Below are 19,301 nucleotides of genomic sequence, written 5' to 3'. Positions count from 1 at the left end.
TATTTAATTAATAAATTGACATAGAGGAATATAACTGACGAATCAAAATAACTTTTCAATTTATTTATTTGATAGAAGAATAATCATTAAATAAATGATAAATATTTATTTAATTAATCATAGCCATTTTTAGGTATATACACATACAATTTTTTTACTTAAGCTCACCATACAAAAATTTTTTTGATTAAAAAGGCAACAAAACAAAGATGTTGACCCTATACAAAGATAGGCCAAATAGGCCACTTGCAACTAGTAAAGAACAAACTACTAACAACAAAGGCCCAAGTAGACCACTTACACCACTTTAGCAAAACAACTAGTAACCCACATCAAAAGTGGGGAGAAATTTCACCCACAACTTGGGGAATAGTTTAGGAGGAAGAATGGTCTCTCCTCTATTAAACGAGTTCAACAGTCTAGGCAATACTATTATTTGAACACCATCACAAGGGGGATCAAGAGGGTAAATTTCCTTAGTGAGACTGTTGGCACAAGGAGTAGAATGTTAACCAGGCAACACGTTAGCCAACAAAGGTTGGAGCAATAGGCGAAGGGTCCACGAGGACAAAGGAAGCCACCCCAACAAGAAGAAGCAAAAAATATCCATGAGGTTTGAGGAGGCCAAACCAGCAACGAGAGGCAAAACATCATCTTGGGAAGAAACATCATTAGCTTGTGAAGAGTTATCAAAGGAAGAATCAAAAGCTAAGACATTCAAGTGATCACCATTAGTTTCCTTCCACCAAGTGGCAACACCTTTACAACGCAAAAGAGAACAATCCATGGTCAAGTGACTAGTAGAAGCAACAATGACATTGAAAGGGGAGGCCCTCATAATCCAACGATTGAATACATGGTCTATCCTCAAACATGAGAACCACATCTCTAGGAAGGGGTATGGAGATGTCAATGTTGATCAAAATGTGTGCAAATGTACAAAGACCCATGAAGGCAGTGGTATCATCAACCTTCAAGAAGCAGACAATAGAGTTGCCAATGGCCTCAAAATGAGAATTTTTCTAAAAATGAAGGGGAATATAGGGAAGACGAACCCGCATTGGACACAAGCTGAGTGGTTCGGTAAGAGGGTTAAAGGAGGTTGTCTAGGGTTTGATCGAGAGAAATTGAGCACCCCAAGCTCACAACTTGCTCAACACCAAATTATAGTCAGGACAAGAAACGAAAGAAGCAACAAAAACACCTTTAGCATAAGGGAAAAACTCAATATTACGAGCAACTAAGGGCTTCCAAGAATCCATCACCCATTGATGAAGATCCAAGAGAGAAGGCCAAAGACCAAAAAATCAACACACCAAACTGCAACAGTGATAGAAATCCACATTTTCCACCACATCATGGCCACAAACCACAACATGAGATGTTTTGACACAAGCAAGAGGACATGATTTTCCCTTGGGAGGAAGGGCAGTAACAAATCTAGCAATATGAGCAAAGTTTCATCTATCAACTAGAGAAAGAAACTTTGGGGGAAGGACCCCAACACCCACAACACTAGTAGACCTAGGAGCAGTGAAAACTCGTGCATAAGAACCACTAGGAAGAACCACCCTCAAAACCTCAAGAACTCGCAACCCAGACTCCACCAAGGGCACAACAACGTCCACACCAAATTATAGCCTAGACGCAAATAGAGCAACAACTGTTGGAGGAGGCACAAAGAAACCAGTGGGAATAGGAGCCATTGTAGAAGTCGTCACCAACAAATGGTCCTCTGTCATAACCCTAAATTTCACTCACTATTTTAAACATTTCTTTTAAGTTGAATTATAATTATTGGCAATGAATTTCTTTACAAATACTAAAGTAAATTGTTTCTTTAAAAAAATTACTTTTAAACCTAAATGTTATAATATGTATTATAACTATTATGTTTCAAAATCAAATGTTTGCTTTAGATATATAAAATAAAAATGAAAAGAACAATAATAATAAAATGTATATATTTTATACATATAAAAATGCTTTTATGAAAAAATAGATTTATATATATACATATCTTTTTAATTATAAACTAAATATCTTCTTTAAAATGATATATTATAAAGTGATAATAAAGGGAATAATATGAATGCATGAAAAGCATGAAGGGAATAATAATGGATAAAATGCATGAAGAGAATAATTATGCATAAAATACATGAAGGGAATAAAAAAAAAATGCATGAAGGGAATTATTATGAAATGCATAAAGGGAATAATCATGCATAAAATACACGAAGGGGAAAATCATAAAATGCATGAAGGGAAAAATTACTGTAATAACCCACTTGACTAAATCAAAAAATCTCAACTGATTTTTTTTAATTACTTATTCTCACTTATGTTTGATTCAATCGCATACTTTGGGCATCTATCCAAACATGATAGGCATCCATCCATCCGGGATGGGCATCTAACCATATGAGTTAGGCATGTGTCCATACGGGACATGGGGTTTCATCTATCCAATTTGGGATAGGCATCTACCCTAACAAAGTAGGCATCTATTCAAAGAATAGGAAATTCTATAGCCAAAGACTTTAGACTCATCGGAACCATCCGGGTTCTGAGTCACTCTCTAAAGACTACACTCCTCTATTAGGTGTGCACCGAGGTTGCTGACTTTAGGAGTAAATAAAAATAAGATAAAACAAGCTCGATTTCCACCTTGGAATTTGGCCTAAAGCCTTGGGAAGTCAAGTGAATCCATACAGGATCCCTTCCAAGTATGCATTGAAATACTTTTAATCTTCCAATTACTATTATCTGTATCCTTCAATTGAGGGACTAAGAGGCTTCGAAAAAACCTCAACTCACCCTTAACCAAATCCTAATCCCCATCCCTGAATGCCTGAGTACAAGGGACAACTTCGTCCCTAGATTGCCTACATACCCGTTTCGACATGAGATCGAGGCGTAAAGTATGTAGTTTTGGTTTCTAACTATGGTTTAATGTAAACTGTTGGTGGGTACGTAACCCTTTATAGGGTCAATGTCCCAGACAGTGTCTCTGTGGTTGCTACCCCACGATGGTAGCTCTATAGCAACAAGGCTCAAGGTGGCCTTCTCGCTTGTGGCCTAAGATAACTAAGTCCTAATTCCTATTAAATACGTCACCCTTGATCCGTTATCGTCTGTTGAATTCATCAAGATAAAATAAATTTTCGGAAATCATCACTCACAACCAACCTTAATGGGGTTTTCTAAGGTTTAACTGAGCAGATGTAAAATCATTTAAAATTTATCTTTTTAGATTATCGATCCAAGGGGGATTACCCGCCCCTTGGATTTTAACTTCCACATGACCCTTACTTCTCCCTGGCGATTTAGAGGGACGATGCCACATACACCGTTGTTGCATCTTTATTAGGCGTTAAGTGCAGTAGTTCAACACGACGATATTACCTGTAAGTGTGACCCAGAGGCACCATAGATACTGAAAGCTGCTAAGGTTTTTTGGTTCAACTCCTCTTATTTAGTTGTCTAACTAGGAATTTAACTTTGAATTCATGAAACTTAAGCAAAACAATATACTAATACAACTTGAAAAAGAAACTATTATAGACAAGGAATTATTGCTTGAATTTTAACTGAGATTTTAATTTTATGTAATTGAAAGGAATATTTACTTGAGAATGGAAGCAAACAAATCAAATTCCTTTAAGGAAAACTATGTTAGTATTTAAAACTCTAATTCTCAAACTAAACACATGAAAGTACTCAATGCTTGAAAACTATGATACTTGTAAGAGATAACTTATGGGAAATGATTGAAATACTTATAAGATACTAATTGTTTTGAAACAAAAAATATTACACTTTTATCATGTATCCTAATACTTGAAAGGTAATAAATTGCTTGAAAGAAATAAAATAAAATAAAATATTAAATAACAAGACTTTGGAAATGAATTTAATACTCTCTTATTTGAAGGAGAAACTATTTAAAAACAATCTTGATAACCACATTATTTTTAATTACCAATGTTTGAAAATAAGATTAGAAGAGAGTCTAATTTCTTACTAATTAACCAATATGAATAAGGCTTCTAAATAGTTCCAATCAATCTACTTTTACTCTCTCTTGGACTAATGTTAAATTATTCACAAAAATATAATTGATAAACCAACTAATTCTTCCACTTGAAGCAACGTTAATTTTTAGATATTTTCTACAAAAGATAACCTTATCGATTTCAAAACTCTTTGAAATGAGCTAATGCTTGCTCTTGAATTTTACTTCAATTGAAATCATTATTAAATTTTCTAACAAGTGATCATGGATTAGGTTTCTCAAAAAATCATATTAAGGTAAAAATCCAATAATAACAAATTATAACTTATTTCATCTACAAGATAAGTTTCATTAGACATTCACAAAAGATGAGTACTAAATTTGAGATTCCACAAAATAAGGTCAAGTTTAACAATATCTTGTAAAAAGTTTACAAAGTTGGTTCCATTTCTATTTGCTAAAAACAATTTTGATTCCAAATAAAATTTCTCTACATCCTAATGAATACAATTGTTCTTCCAAAATAGATTATACCATTTAGGTTGTATGAAGGTTTAACTATGAAATTCACCTCTAAATTTAAACGTTAATTAAATTCAGCTATACAAATTACTTGGTAGTCTTAAGTGTCGTTAAAGCCAAATATACTATACAAAAATTATCTATTAGAAGACTTGACTATTCGCACTAGCTTTGCATGCTCCATATCTTGAAGTCTAACTTGCGTAAAGAAACAATCAAATAATCAACTTTATGAATTGAAGGGATCTTTAACTAAACATTAGTCCATATTACTTGAAAAACATAAAAGGGGGTAACGATGTATCTAAACACATTTACATGGGAGGTTAAACTTTTTATCCTTTAGTACTTGCACTAATTGAAATATACAAAGAGGTAGTTTTGAAGTCCAATAAATAAATAACTTAAATATTTAAAATGTATTAAACATCTTGAGGGAATCTATTTACTACTACGATTTATTTGAGACTAATTAGTGATACTTGATGAAAAGAACCAATACTATAGAATAAGTTTATCATTGATGAAATATCATTTCCCTTTTCTTTTGTTTTCTTGAGTCAAACTAATTTATTTAATAAGAAGATTTAACTGTTATATCTACATCCTAAGAAAGATTAATTCAAGATAATAGATCTCTTAATGTTCGATTATCCATTTAAATTCCACAAGTGTTAATTGACCCCCTTTGCCTTGTGCAATATTTATTCTTTCAAAACCCAAAGTGGCTCCTTTCCCACCATAAACTCTTTAGAAATAAAATATTTATTAAAGGGGATGTTTGAATTTTGTAACTTAAATTTACTATATATTAAAATAACCCCCCTCCCCCCCCCTCCCCCCTCGCCCCCATTTTAATTAATTTTAAAATAAAGTTCATCTACTAAAAATATTTATAATACTTAATTTAATTATCAAATGCACAAATTAACTTTAATAACACAAACAAATTTTAATCCATGTAATTAAATTTTCAACTACTTAAATAAATAATATTTGATTTTATATACCAATTAAATGAAAATTTTAATCAATAATGACCCCAAATTATAACTAAATTTATTTGTTATTTTTTTTTACAATAAAATAATTTTTATTTATTTTAATTAATTAAACAAAATAAATCATATTTTAAATGAAAAATCCAACTTTGCATGCAAATTAATCTTTTTTTTCCTCATAATGAAAAAATAATTTTATTTTTTTAAAGTGTATTTAACAATTTTTAAATAAATAAATTTTAATTATTTACATAAACTCAATTCATAAATTTAATTTAGATTATATAAATAAACCTTAAGAAAAATATAAATATATAAAAATAGCATTATTAACAGTCATAAGAAAAGTTTTTTTATTTTTAAAAGTGCATGGGGGAGGGGTCCACGGACCCCACACCCCTATGGCCCCCTATTCATGTAGGACCGCAGGAGGGGGTCCGCAGATCCCACACCCCTGCGGCCCCCTATTCATGTAGGACCGCAGGAGTGGGGTGCGGGCCCTCCCACTCCCCCACGGCCACTGCAAAGGCACCGCTCCCTTCCCCCCATTCCCGCTCCATCTCTTTAAAAAAAAAAAAATCAAAATTTCAATTTTATTATTTTATAATTTATTTATTTATTTATTTCATATACTATTATTTTATTATTATTATTTTTTATTATTTTTGATAAAAGTGGGCAAGCCACTAAACTATATTTTATTAATATTGAATTTTGAATACAACGGATTCAAAGGGCATACCTACAGGAAAGAACCCGCAAGAAAACCTCTGGTTGTGGCCCAAAAATGCAAAAAAGTAAAAACCCGATAATCCCAATTACATATCTAATTGTAATCACACTCCCATTACATGGCTTTCAAAGATATACATATAATTGTCCATACGACCATCAAAAAATGAGAGAGAACCACCCAACCCATGAGATATGGTCTGTAGAAGTAGAATCGTAGCATCAAAGCTTCCCAGGCTCGCCAAAAATTCGAGCATATCAACAGTACAATAAACCTGCATAAAAAAGATATCAACCAACAGATACCTGCATAAAGTAGTTAAATCTGAAACCAAGAACTTGAGCTCTCAACAAGAGGCTCTCTATCCATGCCCGAAGGAGGGATAATTTGCAAGGGAAATTCCAGTCGTGGAGGAGCTGAAGCCAAGAAACCAAAAGAGAGCAGAGAATGTAATCCCATAAGCACAACCAATGCCTTATCCACAAACTATTATTTTATTATTATATTTTGTTTATATTTATGTTATTATTTTTTATTTATGTGTTTATATATATATATATTTCAAACCACGTTAAAAATTTATTATTTTATAAATTATTTAATCTTATTTGTTTAATCAAAACGGAGTGTTTCTAAAGAAAATTTAAATAATGAAATCATTATTAACCCAGGGCAACTTTTTTTTTAATATATGCACATCAATTCATCCTATCAAAAAAGAGAGGAAATTTCTTTTGACGAGGCATTAATTTTTGAAAGGGAAAACTACTAACTTTTTAATCCAAAATGTAGGCAAGATATAAAAATTTAACTCTTTCAAAATCTGAAAACAAGTAGAAATATTTTCTCCGTCAAAATTTGAAAACAAGTAGAAATATTTGCATATATAATTCCTCTATCAAAATCTAAAAAAACTGAAGAGGTATGAGAAATGAAATTTCTACATTATTAATCCCTCTTTTTCTGATTTAAATAAAATCTCAAAAGTAACATGCATGCAAATAAAAATCCCCACCTTCTCTTCTCATTCTTGAAAAGAAAACATGCAAGTAAGAAAGAAGAGAACCTGGATCTGTTGGATGAGTGAAGTTGTTGTTGTTGAATCACCTCTTTGTTTCCTAGCGATCTTCCTTCGATCCTTGCCCTGCAACCTGGAATAGATATTCTCCAAAACCTCTAAAAACCTATCTCACATAATGCAAAATGTCTACACAATTCCTCCTACATCATGTTACATCTAACATGATTTGAAAGAAAAGAATTTTTTTTTCTTGAGAATTCAAATGACTACTTAATCACCTAAAACAATGAATTCCCCTTTTTCAAAAAAAATGAATTCAATATATAGAGGGGAGAGTCATTTTACCACTACATAAGAAATTAATTGATTTAGAGATTCTTTTCCAAAATTAATTCCATAAAAAAATGATTGTTGTCATAGTGGGGGTTACATGCATATTAAATTTGTATTTTGAAATTCTTTCATGCAAGGCATATTTTTTTTACAACTTGTCATAGTGTCAGTTACATTTGACCATGCATTTAAAATTTGAATTTGAATTCGTTTCCAGAATCTTCTCTTTTCTCCTACACCATGTGGTAAATTAGAATATTGAGAGAATAAATAATTTCTCAAATAATTTATGACCTCACGTGCAAGTCACCACTTATTAATTCTTCTTTTTAATATAAATTCATCCTCATTCATTTTTTCATCTCTAACTAACATTACTCATAAGATTGATGATGATGATGATGATGGCAAGTCATATCAAGGTCCAAAAAGAAGGTTATGACAATTACGAAATGCATGAAGGTAGGCTTTCTTATTTAAAATGGGGAGTTTTCCAAATCATGGGGGGGATAACATTTCATTATTTTGGCAACATTTTTTTTTTACAAATAAAAAGAACTTAACCAAATTTTGGAGAGAAAAGCCCTCTCCTTGCTTGATTTTTGTATTTTGAAGAATAAATTAGTTTGTGGATGGATTCAAATGGAGTTTATTGGATTGGAGTAGGAATTGGTAAGCCTTCAATTATGTCCAAGAATTGTAGAAATTCGTTTATTATGTTGGAGTTCTTTGCATTTTCATTTTTGGAGAAAAATGAGGTAGGGCTTCTCATATCTTTTTCATTTCTTCATCTTTTGAACCAAAATTTGTTGCAAATTGATTGTAGTGTGGTTTTAAGCATTCTCCATCCTTAAATATTTTCATTTGAATGAGTATATTATTTGTATGTTTCATATTTGGACAAGCATTGGTTTATATGGAGAAATGTTGCTAAACTTTCATTGTATTATGGGAAGGGAATTTTGAATACATTTTTCTGTTGTTGGTTGTATGGAAACCAATGGTTTCTCTCAGATTTTGGTTTTGAGTATTTTGGATTTTTAAGCTTTGTAAGGTCCATCAATGGAGGATGGCCTGTTGGGTTGGTTTTTATTCAAAAAGCGACTTTTATTCAAAAAGTGTAATTTGAGTGTTATGATGTCATAGTTTAATATGGATTTATATTATAAATTCTTTTATTTGGCTTGATTTTATTTTGTCTCCATTTAGTTATGGTCGTGCTAAGATAAACTTATAATGAAGTGAAAGGGATTAATCAAGTTTAGTAAAATGAAATGTAATTCATGTACCTTAAGTATATAGTTTCAATTTGAATGCAATTAAATAAGTCATTAGAGATGCTTTAATCTATCTAAACATTTATGAAAAAACGATTAATGCCAATCTAAGAAATTAGCTTCAATGTCCTCTACACAATTATTGACATGAAATAGTTGATACTGGCAACTATATAATATCTTCATTTGACACCCTACTTGTAGTGTGGATATTAAGAACAAGGATATATAAATATAGGAGTACTTATGCCAAAGTTGTTCTTCTAATGTTTGATTCAAGAGTAACTCGTGACAGTTAATGATGAACAACTCATTTAGACTTTAAGGTAGGAGACACAGATTAATGCATCATTTCAAGGGAAAATTATAATCCCATGATTCAGGATCTTGGTCATTATCATATATAATTGGATATCTTTATCTTATCAACTGGTTTTTTATTAGTGACCCATGAGGAGTTGAGAATGAATTGGTATTTGAATCTTGCATGGTCCCAAGTTATTTCGTAAAGATTAAAGCTTACCTATGGTTTTATATGCTTATACACTCTCTCTCTCTCTCTCTCTCTCTCTCTCTCTCTCTCTCTCTCTCTCACATATCTAGAGTATGAATGTGACATTGTGTTGGATAAATTATAATCCCATGATTCAGGATTTTGGTCATTATCATATATAATTGGATATCTTTATCTTATCAACTGGTTTTTTATTAGTGACCCATGAGGAGTTGAGAATGAATTGGTATTTGAATCTTGCATGGTCTCAAGTTATCTCTCTCTCTCTCTCTCTCATATCTAGAGTATGAATGTGACATTGTGTTGGATGATTAAACTCAAAGAATAATGTAAAATTGACATGTTAGAGTTGATTTCATATTGTTTTAAATACTTGACTTATATTGATTTGGATGTTTGATCCATGCCTTCTTGGATGATCAAGGATTCGATGTTCCTATTGTGAGCAATTGAGACAAATGCAAAAGTGTGTAATGGAAATCAAATGTGATTGATGCCTTTTGTGTAATCACATGATTGCATTTGATCTCTTAGCATATGCTTACTAATTGAATCACTATGTTTCACACTCTCTTTTGTGTCATAGTGTCGATACATTAGCATCTTAGAATGTAAATTCACTATGTCGTACTAGATTCCATCACCCTACCAGTTTCGAGTTGTTAGATGATCTCGTATAGGATCGACAATTCTTCGTGTCATGAAGAACTCCGGGAAAGCATAATTGCTTCATGGTTGGATGAAAAAGCGCTCTGGCAATGTTCTTGCCCATGGTGTGCTTGTGGGAGATAGATGTTGGAATCTCCTATTAGGATTATCATCAGCTATGCACATTATGTATAATTGTAATCAACCTTATGAATGAAATAATTTCCTTATATTTACCTATCTCTTGGCTCATGTACTTATAGACATTACGTCTAAATATAATTTTTTGGCTCTATTTTAATAAATATTTGAAAAAATTGTGTTAATGTGTTCTTAATTATGTGTAAAATTAAGTATAATCATGTAATTTAATATTTTAACTAAATAGAGGTCCTTACATCTGGACTGCTGTCCCCAAAACACATCCCCTACCGTACCCCATCCCTGTCCCCAAAATGCCAGCTGGCACAAAACACATCCCCTACCGTGCCCCATCCTTGTCCCCAAAATGCCGTGGGATATAGATAAATATTGATCATCTCTACAGAGCAAGATGAACATGCAAAACAAGCTGAAAGACTGACCTATCAAGTAAGTCAAAAAGATCCTTTGGACTGCATGTGCACGCTGGCCGGTTTCAGAACAGAGACGTGACATTTTACCCATACAACCGCATGAATTTGTTTTGTAGGTTTCTTACTTATCATAACTGAGTTTGAAGATATTTTCTAAAATAGCCACAGAGATTACAAAATCATTTGATAAAATAGCTTTATTTTTACGTTTCTTTGGACTGCCAAACCATCCATGCAGTAATTGACAGGTATTGAAGCCGCATTGCGGCCCTTGTTGATTATGTCATGGTTGCATTTGAGTACAAATCTACCAAGACGGAAGCAATAAATGAATTTATTTGCACATTAACTTTGTTACAAAGCCCCCGTGCCAAAGACAACCACACTAAGAAAAAATTGACAATTATTGTGATAAAAATATACTTGGGCCACTAAAGATTGATGGAAATTGTACAAAACTATAAAGCCGACAACAAAGAAAATGCAGTTAAGGATGGAGGCTTTGCAGGTGACACTGGGACCTGCAGGAATGCCAAGTTCCATTCTATTGAAATGGAGCATACAAGATAAACTACCAAGCATTTTCTGTTGAGCTATTTATGTTTTGTGGTGCAAATGGGCTTCATAATTATTATTTATACTGCTGAAAGATAAAATAAGTTAAAGATACCTGCTGCATTTTAGATTAATTGCAGAAGGGAATAGTATGATTGAACAGTTTTCAATTGTAGTCTACTGTTTTTGATCAAAACCGTATTGAATACATCAGAAACATCTTTAACTTCAAATTTCCAGTTTAAAATGGAAATTCCTTTCAAATTGGAGACAAGCTGCCTATAGGGGTGGGACACAGCTGATAACCGCCATTTCACCAATTAAGAAAGAAAAGAATGATTGGTCTCATCAGTATGTTTCTTTTCCTCCATAAACTACTATAAATTCACATACGTTATCTTGATAAATGAATATTTGCATGCCTTATCAAGCTTAAGACATTGTTTTGCTTGGAAGATCAGGATTAACTTATTGTGATTGCATTAAAAAAATACTACTGGAAGGAATTATGTCAAGTAGCTCCTTAAGCTCTATTATAGAAGGGTCTATGTTGAACGTTAGAAAAGTATGGATTGCGCCAAAGAAATAACACTAACAGCAGAAGATCTGGTAAAAAATAAGCATCTCCAATGTTTGGTTTTAGCCATACAAGAGATGCTTGAAATTATTAAGAAATGGAGTACGGATGTGCCTAGAAAATTAGACTTGGAGGGGGTTAACACTTGAGGAACATCTTCAGGCCTATGGTCAAATGCTTGTCAAGGGCAACAACTCCAGGAGATACACCCACAAGTTGTGACATCAAAGAAGCTGACAAAGGAGTCTTGCGAAACATTTTTGAAAAGCACAAAAATATCAACCCAGATCTTGAAAGGCCTCAATATTTCAAACATTGTTCAAGTCAGATTTAAGGAAGAGCAAGCAAAAATCTTGAAAGCAACCAAATCTGCATGAGGCCGAGGTTTATAATATTGCATGAATTTCTGTTAATTTACAAATTAAGGAGCTTTCTAGCCCACAAAAGTCAAAGTCCTGAAAATGAAATGGCAATTCAGGTGACAAGCTGGATGAAATTTTGAAGCGATTAACAATCAGTGATTCCAAACTATAGGAGGAGATTGTTTATGCAGCAGCGCAAGGGTAGTTTGCAGGAGAATATATTGAATGGTTGCTGGACAAGGATTAGATTGGTACAATCCAACAAATCATGTAGTTGACTGTATCTATCGAGGTTGCATTATCCAGTACAAATAATTTGAGGTTATGCAATTATGAACATGTTATAACGATATAAAGTAAGGTTATGCAGGCTGCACTGGCTCAACAATATCTACATTTAAAGGTCTAGTGATGAAATCAGTATTACAGCAGAGTATGTGTCTATTTTTCAAGTATAGAAAGCAGCAAATGCCGCAATAATATTTACATTCTCATGTCTGGTGATGAAATTAGCATTACAGCAGAGTATGTGTTTCCTGGGATGCAACCCCCAGAGTTGTGACCGATCCATTAGTGTGTACTGGGATGCATCCCCAAGAGTTTTGACCCATCCCCAAAATGGAGAGCTCCAAGATGAGGACAACATGCCCCAGCCCTGCCATTCTCCATCCAGCCCCGCCCAGTCCCAAAATTTTGCTAAATAACAGAGGCATCCTTTATGAGAACACCATGGGGACTAACTGCTGTGTTCCCTATTACCGATGGATTATTATCAGATGTGACATACATCACATCGTTGTCATGCCCCTACTAGAAATTGCAGTCTTGATAAAAGAAATCTAGGCGAGCCGATAACATTAATAGCAAATCATTATAAGGTCAATCAGTATTAAGATTAATCATTAAAATAACAACTAATTTAGAGGGGCTGACCAGAATTAGAGGAGATTAAACAGCAAATTATTTTAATGGGCCAACTGAAATTTATTGAAAGGGGAGGCCGACTGAGTTTGAGTAGGATTATTTAAGGGATATTATTAGGCAGTGATTCCCTAAAAGAAGCAAAAGATTAACACAGCAGGGCAGGGATTAATTACGAAGGGTTATATCCCTTGCAATGGCAATGGACTTAATGCAAGGTTGTGACTTTCTCATCATGAGATATATATAGAGGAAAAGTCATTTGTTGAAAGCATCTATAAAATGGATAAGATCAGAATTCTGAGATCTAAATTGAATTCAGAAAAGATAGCCATTTGTATTTAGCAAAGTGATTAGTATGCAATATGGTTGAATCTATTATTTATTATAAAATCTCTTATGAATCTTTAATTTATTTATTCAATTAAATTGCCAATCCATCAAAAAACATTAGAAGTTATTCATTTAATTCTCCTACAATCAATCATACCTGGATTAGTGAGGTAACATGGTGAGGAGGTGCAGCAGTACCGGTTTTTTCCCAATAAGTAGCCCACCCCAAGCCAGTTAGCTTGTGGGCCAAGAGGTCAAACTGACTTGGTTGATCATTCCACGCTCTTGGGCTTAGTTGTGAGGAACCAGTATCTGGGCATCCTTCAATTGAGTAGCCCACCCCAAGTTGATTTGCTTGTTGGCCAAGGGGTCAAATTGATTTGGTTGGTCATTCTCGCTCTTGAGCTTAATGGCGAGTACAGTCTCCAGGCATCCTACCAGGCCTTCCCATTAAATTCCTACTATGATTGGCTATTGGAAATATGCTAAGAATTGGATCCAATGAATTTAGGATACTATGTTATTCAATAGGAATGATTTGCATATGATCATAGATCCTTGATATTAAAGTTTGATATTAATTGATTACAATTTTCCCTAAATTCAATTGCAATAATGTAATAGAATACTATTTGTAAATAAATTGTTTGTGGGAATTGTTATCTTGGGCAAAAACAGGTACATCCCCAAATGGGAAACATTACAATCAATTGTATACCACGTTTTTAGAATCGTCAGATTTGGAGATTCTGACAATCCCATACTTAGGAAGATCTATGCATGAATTGATAACAGGCTTAACCAAAAAAGGTTGATATTTGTGAAAGAGAACCTATTTTACCATGCACATATTCAACCCATCATTCAACAGAGATGGGAGATGCCTAACACTCCTATACACATGGCCACATAGGCATTGAGTCTAAAATAGTATGTGGAGAGAATTGGTAGGGTACTAAATGGATCATACTTATCTCTTGAAGCCCAGAAAAGCCTTAAATCCCATTGATTGAAAGACACCTGAGTAGAAGGAGCACTTGGCAAAATGGTGGGATGTAGAACTTAAAGAGCTGCAACAAGTTGGGGAGATCTACAACATTCACCAAAGATTAGTTGGAATAGAAGACCTAATTAAATTCAGGTATTCTGGTGATAAGAGGTTTACAAGAGTTTCATTGGATGTCAACTCCAATTTCCAGGCCTGTTACTAAATTATCTTGCTTTGGCTTTTTGTCATTTTGATGTCACTTGTAATTCCGAGCTCACTTGTATTTTTGTAATTTTGATCAATTGAAACAAAATTTTAAAATAATTAAATATATATTATCAGATGGAGTATTGAATCAATAGATGGAATGTTCTTACAACTTCAACACATTGTATATACTTTTTTTAAATTCAGCTACTTTTACTTCTTGTTTTATTTCTTAATTTGTAATTTAAAAATTTAAATATTAATATTTTTTTTAATCCTTAGAGCCATCTACAAAGTTCAGAATGTTTTTTGCCATCCCCAAAACTTGGGGAAACACAGCATCTTTATCCATTATATGATCACAAAAAGTGATGTTTCCGTCCATAGATGCATACGGCATCATCATTTACAGCTGTATAACACAGAATACTAGATCGTTACACCAAAATCAATATTTTACGTAATTGAGGAGGTTATCAAATGCATTCTTAAGAGGTGTACAATCATTAAAATTAACTAGAATGAAACCAATGTTATCCAGGTAAAATGTCAGCGTAAGGACAGTACAACAAATAAAAATGCATACGTTGACATGGTATAGGAGGTCTGGGGTTGATCACATAACAAATAAAATCATGATGAGTTTTAAGGGTTCGAACAACCTTAACAAAACACTATCTGAGATTCTTGCATCCCAAATGCAAGATGTATGCCATTCAATAAACTTCATATTTTTTAGTTAAATCAACATCTTGCAACCTTCTTCACAAAGTTGGAGTCCCAGACATAAAGAGAAGCATCAATACCTTGTGATTCTCTTCATTGTGTTTTTCAATAAACAAAAACTACGAAAACATGGCTGATGGACCAATCGATCACTATCACTCCCAATCCCCATAATGAATAAAAAGTGATTCCATGTTTTGACCATAATTGTCTCCAAAGAAGATGGAGCATAGATCGCTACTGCCTTACAACGTCAGTTTTCATTATATCCGGCAACTTCAGCAATTTATCACTTAGACTTTTAAGCACATGGACTTTAACCCACTTACACCACATTTAGTCACTAGCATTTCTTAGACAACCCAACACAACCCTTGCTCGATGTGGACACAATCATAGTAATTTATAATTACAAACATCTAGTATAGATTTACCTCAGAGGTAGTTCATTAAAACCCTAAAAGGCTTGCGTACAGTTCCTATCCAGTATTAAATACCTAGCCACATACACCCATCACAAATTTGAGATTAAATTTCTAAATGAGAATCGCAATATTTCTTAAGATCTAATTACAAAAGAATTTATTGTTTGTATTTTTAGGGTTTTCTCATCACAAATTTGAGATTAAATTTCTAAACGAGAATTGCAATATTTCTTAAGATCTAATTACAAAAGAATTTATTGTTTGTATTTTTAGGGTTTTCTTTTCAAATAATTCTTGAATATTGTATTTTTAGGATTTTTTTTTCAAATAATTCTTGAATATGCATATAAAACATACCAAAAAAATTACATGATTTTGACAAGTTTCCAATACATTGATTTTGCCTCTTTACTCGGTACTCTGGCTTAAACAGCGGTGCTTTTCTGGAAAAAGTGGGCAGCAGTTCTTGCTTAAATCACCGCCCTCCTCTTTCCCCTTCGAATTTTTCAGATTTATATGATCATGGCGAAAGCCAATAAAATTTCAAGCTCTGATTACAAGGAAAAGTTGAGAAGAAAATCAAAGTTTCAATCTCTGATAAGGGATAGATAGATCCTATTAAAATGCAATGAAGGAGCTAATTCAATTCCCAATCCCCTTACCTCCTTTCACATGAGGACAGGCTGTGAAAGAGCTAACCCCAAGAAGTAAAGCTCTACTGAGGTACATGAGACAGATCCTTACACTGCAGCAAACCTGGAAATAGCCGATGCCAGACCTGCTGAATCCCAGAACCTTCATTGGTAATTTTCTTTCTGATAGTGCAAAGTAATGCTTCAGCGAAATAGGTCAACTTCCACATTCACCAAGAATATGTATGACAGGATGGAATTCCTGTTAACCCAGATGAGTGATAAGATGAGCAAGCTTCAGAGGCAGAACATGAACATGGACGGGATTATCCAGCTAATTGCACAGACGTTTGGCATTGTGAACTGTCTGGCCCTTCGGATTCCAGAGCAACACCTCAAACTGATCTCACAATAACAATACTGATCTAAAACTGATCTCACAAAAACAATACCTTCTCATCACACCACAGGAACACCTAAAACCTGTACACACGTTATAGAAGACAGGCATACATCATTTGGCTCAACAGACTGTAATTTCATTTTTGCCAAAAAATGTACTAATGAATCTAAGACAATAAACAAACCCGTGGGTTGGCATATTTCAGGTGTTTATCTTGTGAACCACAAAAAATACTTTAGCTCAAACGTGCATTACAATCCACCAGGATGCAAATTTTGAAATCCTAATCCACAAAGGGTTCCAATATTTGTGGAAAAACATTTAGAAATTCCTAAGATAAAATCTTTAATTCCTATAATGAATTTAGAACTATCATTACGAAATATCCTTATAATGCAATTAAAGATTATTAAACCAAGCTCTAGTTCCTTTTGGCATTCATGAACATTAATAAAACTTCCAATTTTTTTCGTTGCTGAATCCCGCATGCAATGCCAAGAATCTATTAGCAAATCCTAACTCCTGATGTACCAATGTGTATGAATGTTCAGGTAGCCTTTTGTATAACATATAGAATATGCTAAGCCAAAAACATAGAATGACCTATCAGAAACAAGAACTGAAATTACATTTCATTAAAAATTTCTATTAACTTGCCACTGAGGCCATGGACTGCTAGATAAACTTTGATGTTCTTTTTGTTCCTGTCAAGGTTCAAACCCTCAAAGAGCCATTGAGTTTAAGTGCTGTTTGCCCTACTGGAACACTCAGCTTGCAGTTTTAGATCATATATATCAATACAAGAAATGAGATCCCCTGTTTGTAGCCACAACCAGCTTGGACCAAACTAAAAATTCCCAAGATACCCCAGAAAAAAAAAAACTACTAAAAACTACAACGGGATGACTGTGGGGTGGGATTTTACAATATACCCCTGCTTCCAATCCACAAGAGACATAACCAAGTATTGAAATTGGGTAAAACACTGCATCCATGTTGTATGGGAGTGTCGTACAATGGACAAGACCATGTGAAAGTCTAGGGCACCTTTGCCAAAAGCGAAACCACTTAGCTGCAGCATGTGAGTTGAAGGGTTAAAAGGAGACATTTACCCAACAAAAGATAAAGAAATACTTCTTACATTAGATAAGAAATTATTCCATGAATGTGGTATATCCCAAAAGGACAAGGCAGGACGTAAGTCCCTGGAGAATTTGATAGGAAAAGATACCTCGCACTACTGACATGCAGGTTTATCCAAAAAAACGTTATTATTACCAAAAGAATTTGAGGTGCAATGGTAACGGAGAACACTCTAAAAGGATAACTCAAATTCAAAACTCCAAAGGCCATAAGGGTGCCTATAAGTACAAAGACATTTGGTAAGGCCATGGTCCGAGGCAAATTATGGTATGACACCCTAAACCCCAAACTCACACAAGATTTATTGAATTAAAAAGAAAAAAATAAAAGCTTCCATTCCTATGCAGCATATACACTTAACACTGGTGAGTTAAAATCCAAACTCGACCTAATCTGGAGAGATTTTATGTGCTTCCACAATCCATGGTAAAAAAAATTGAATTTGTAGAAATTCATTTGCCATCAAACTAATCTTGACAAATGCGACATCATGTACCTTATTTACATCACAGGAGAAGGTCGACGGGTCTAGTGAGCGGCGTCGTCCCCGAAACGAGCGTCAAAGGCGGAGGCAGGGGCGGGGAGAGGGTTTGAGGAGAGCGAATTAGAGTTTGAGGCATTAGGGCCGCGCTGGAGTTGGATAACCAGCCAGCGAACGGCCTTGCTCATGGCCTCAAGGCGGACGGCGCTGATGGGCGGGATGCCGACATTAGTGTGGGCGAGGGATCCCGTGGCCTCGTCGACGAGGCACTCTGAACCGATCCTCTGCCTCACAGACTCTATAAATTCCTCCGCCTGATCACATGATACCTTGAAAAGTTCCCACTGCTGCTTGAAAGTCTCCAAGGCGGCATCCGTGGAGGTGGATTTGGCGCCCTCCGATACCTCGTTGGACTCAAAGACGTAGGCGGCGGATGCAACCAAGGACTGGAATGCTCTCTCCAGGGACTCCACGAGCTTCTCCATGACTACTGATCCCTTTACTTCACCGTTTAAGCTGAAAACTGCAGAATATCATAAGAAGTTGGACCCTATTGTGCTGTTTCTTTTCTTGAACTTGATTTTGCTCCAATGGCGTTTGCTTGGGAAGAGATCTTAGGGAGTTCGTTTCAGAGAGTGTTTTTACTGTAGCGGTGTTTCATGGAAGAAAAATTAACTGTTACTGTGTTTTTTTATAACTGTAATTTTATTTTATTTTATTTATTTTTTGTCAATTAAAAAAAATACTAAATGTTATTTAGAATAAATTAGAACTTTGTTCACTTTCAGGTGTTTTAGGGGTGGGGTTGGACTTTGGAGATTGTTTCAAAGTTCAGGAGATTTTATTGTTATTATTATTTATTTAGATTTTTATTAGGGATAAATTTTTGGATAAAAATATTTTAGT

General features: G+C 34.1%; 1 protein-coding gene across 2 annotated transcripts; it reads right to left on the bottom strand.

Annotated features, from left to right (window-relative positions):
• Nucleotides 1-16,083: 16,083 nt before the first annotated feature.
• On the bottom strand, nucleotides 16,084-19,081 carry LOC131040391 (mediator of RNA polymerase II transcription subunit 32). 2 transcript variants are annotated; one of them, XR_009104835.2, is made up of 3 exons: nucleotides 18,411-19,081; nucleotides 16,399-16,851; nucleotides 16,084-16,286 (listed from the first exon to the last, which is right to left on the bottom strand). XR_009104835.2 is itself a non-coding variant. In XM_057973303.2 (2 exons), the coding sequence occupies exon 1, from the start codon at nucleotides 18,878-18,880 to the stop codon at nucleotides 18,443-18,445; it is 438 nt and encodes a 145-aa protein (XP_057829286.1). In that variant the 5' UTR covers nucleotides 18,881-19,081; the 3' UTR covers nucleotides 16,084-16,851; nucleotides 18,411-18,442. The 2 variants fall into 2 exon arrangements, 1 of the variants encoding a protein (XP_057829286.1); XM_057973303.2 differs by having other exon boundaries at nucleotides 16,084-16,851.
• Nucleotides 19,082-19,301: the final 220 nt, after the last annotated feature.

Source organism: Cryptomeria japonica, chromosome 7 (assembly GCF_030272615.1).
Source record: "Cryptomeria japonica chromosome 7, Sugi_1.0, whole genome shotgun sequence".
In the NCBI taxonomy this organism is placed as follows: Eukaryota; Viridiplantae; Streptophyta; class Pinopsida; order Cupressales; family Cupressaceae; genus Cryptomeria; species Cryptomeria japonica.
Note: the sequence above shows the minus strand (reverse complement) of the source record. Positions and strands in the feature narration are given on the sequence as shown.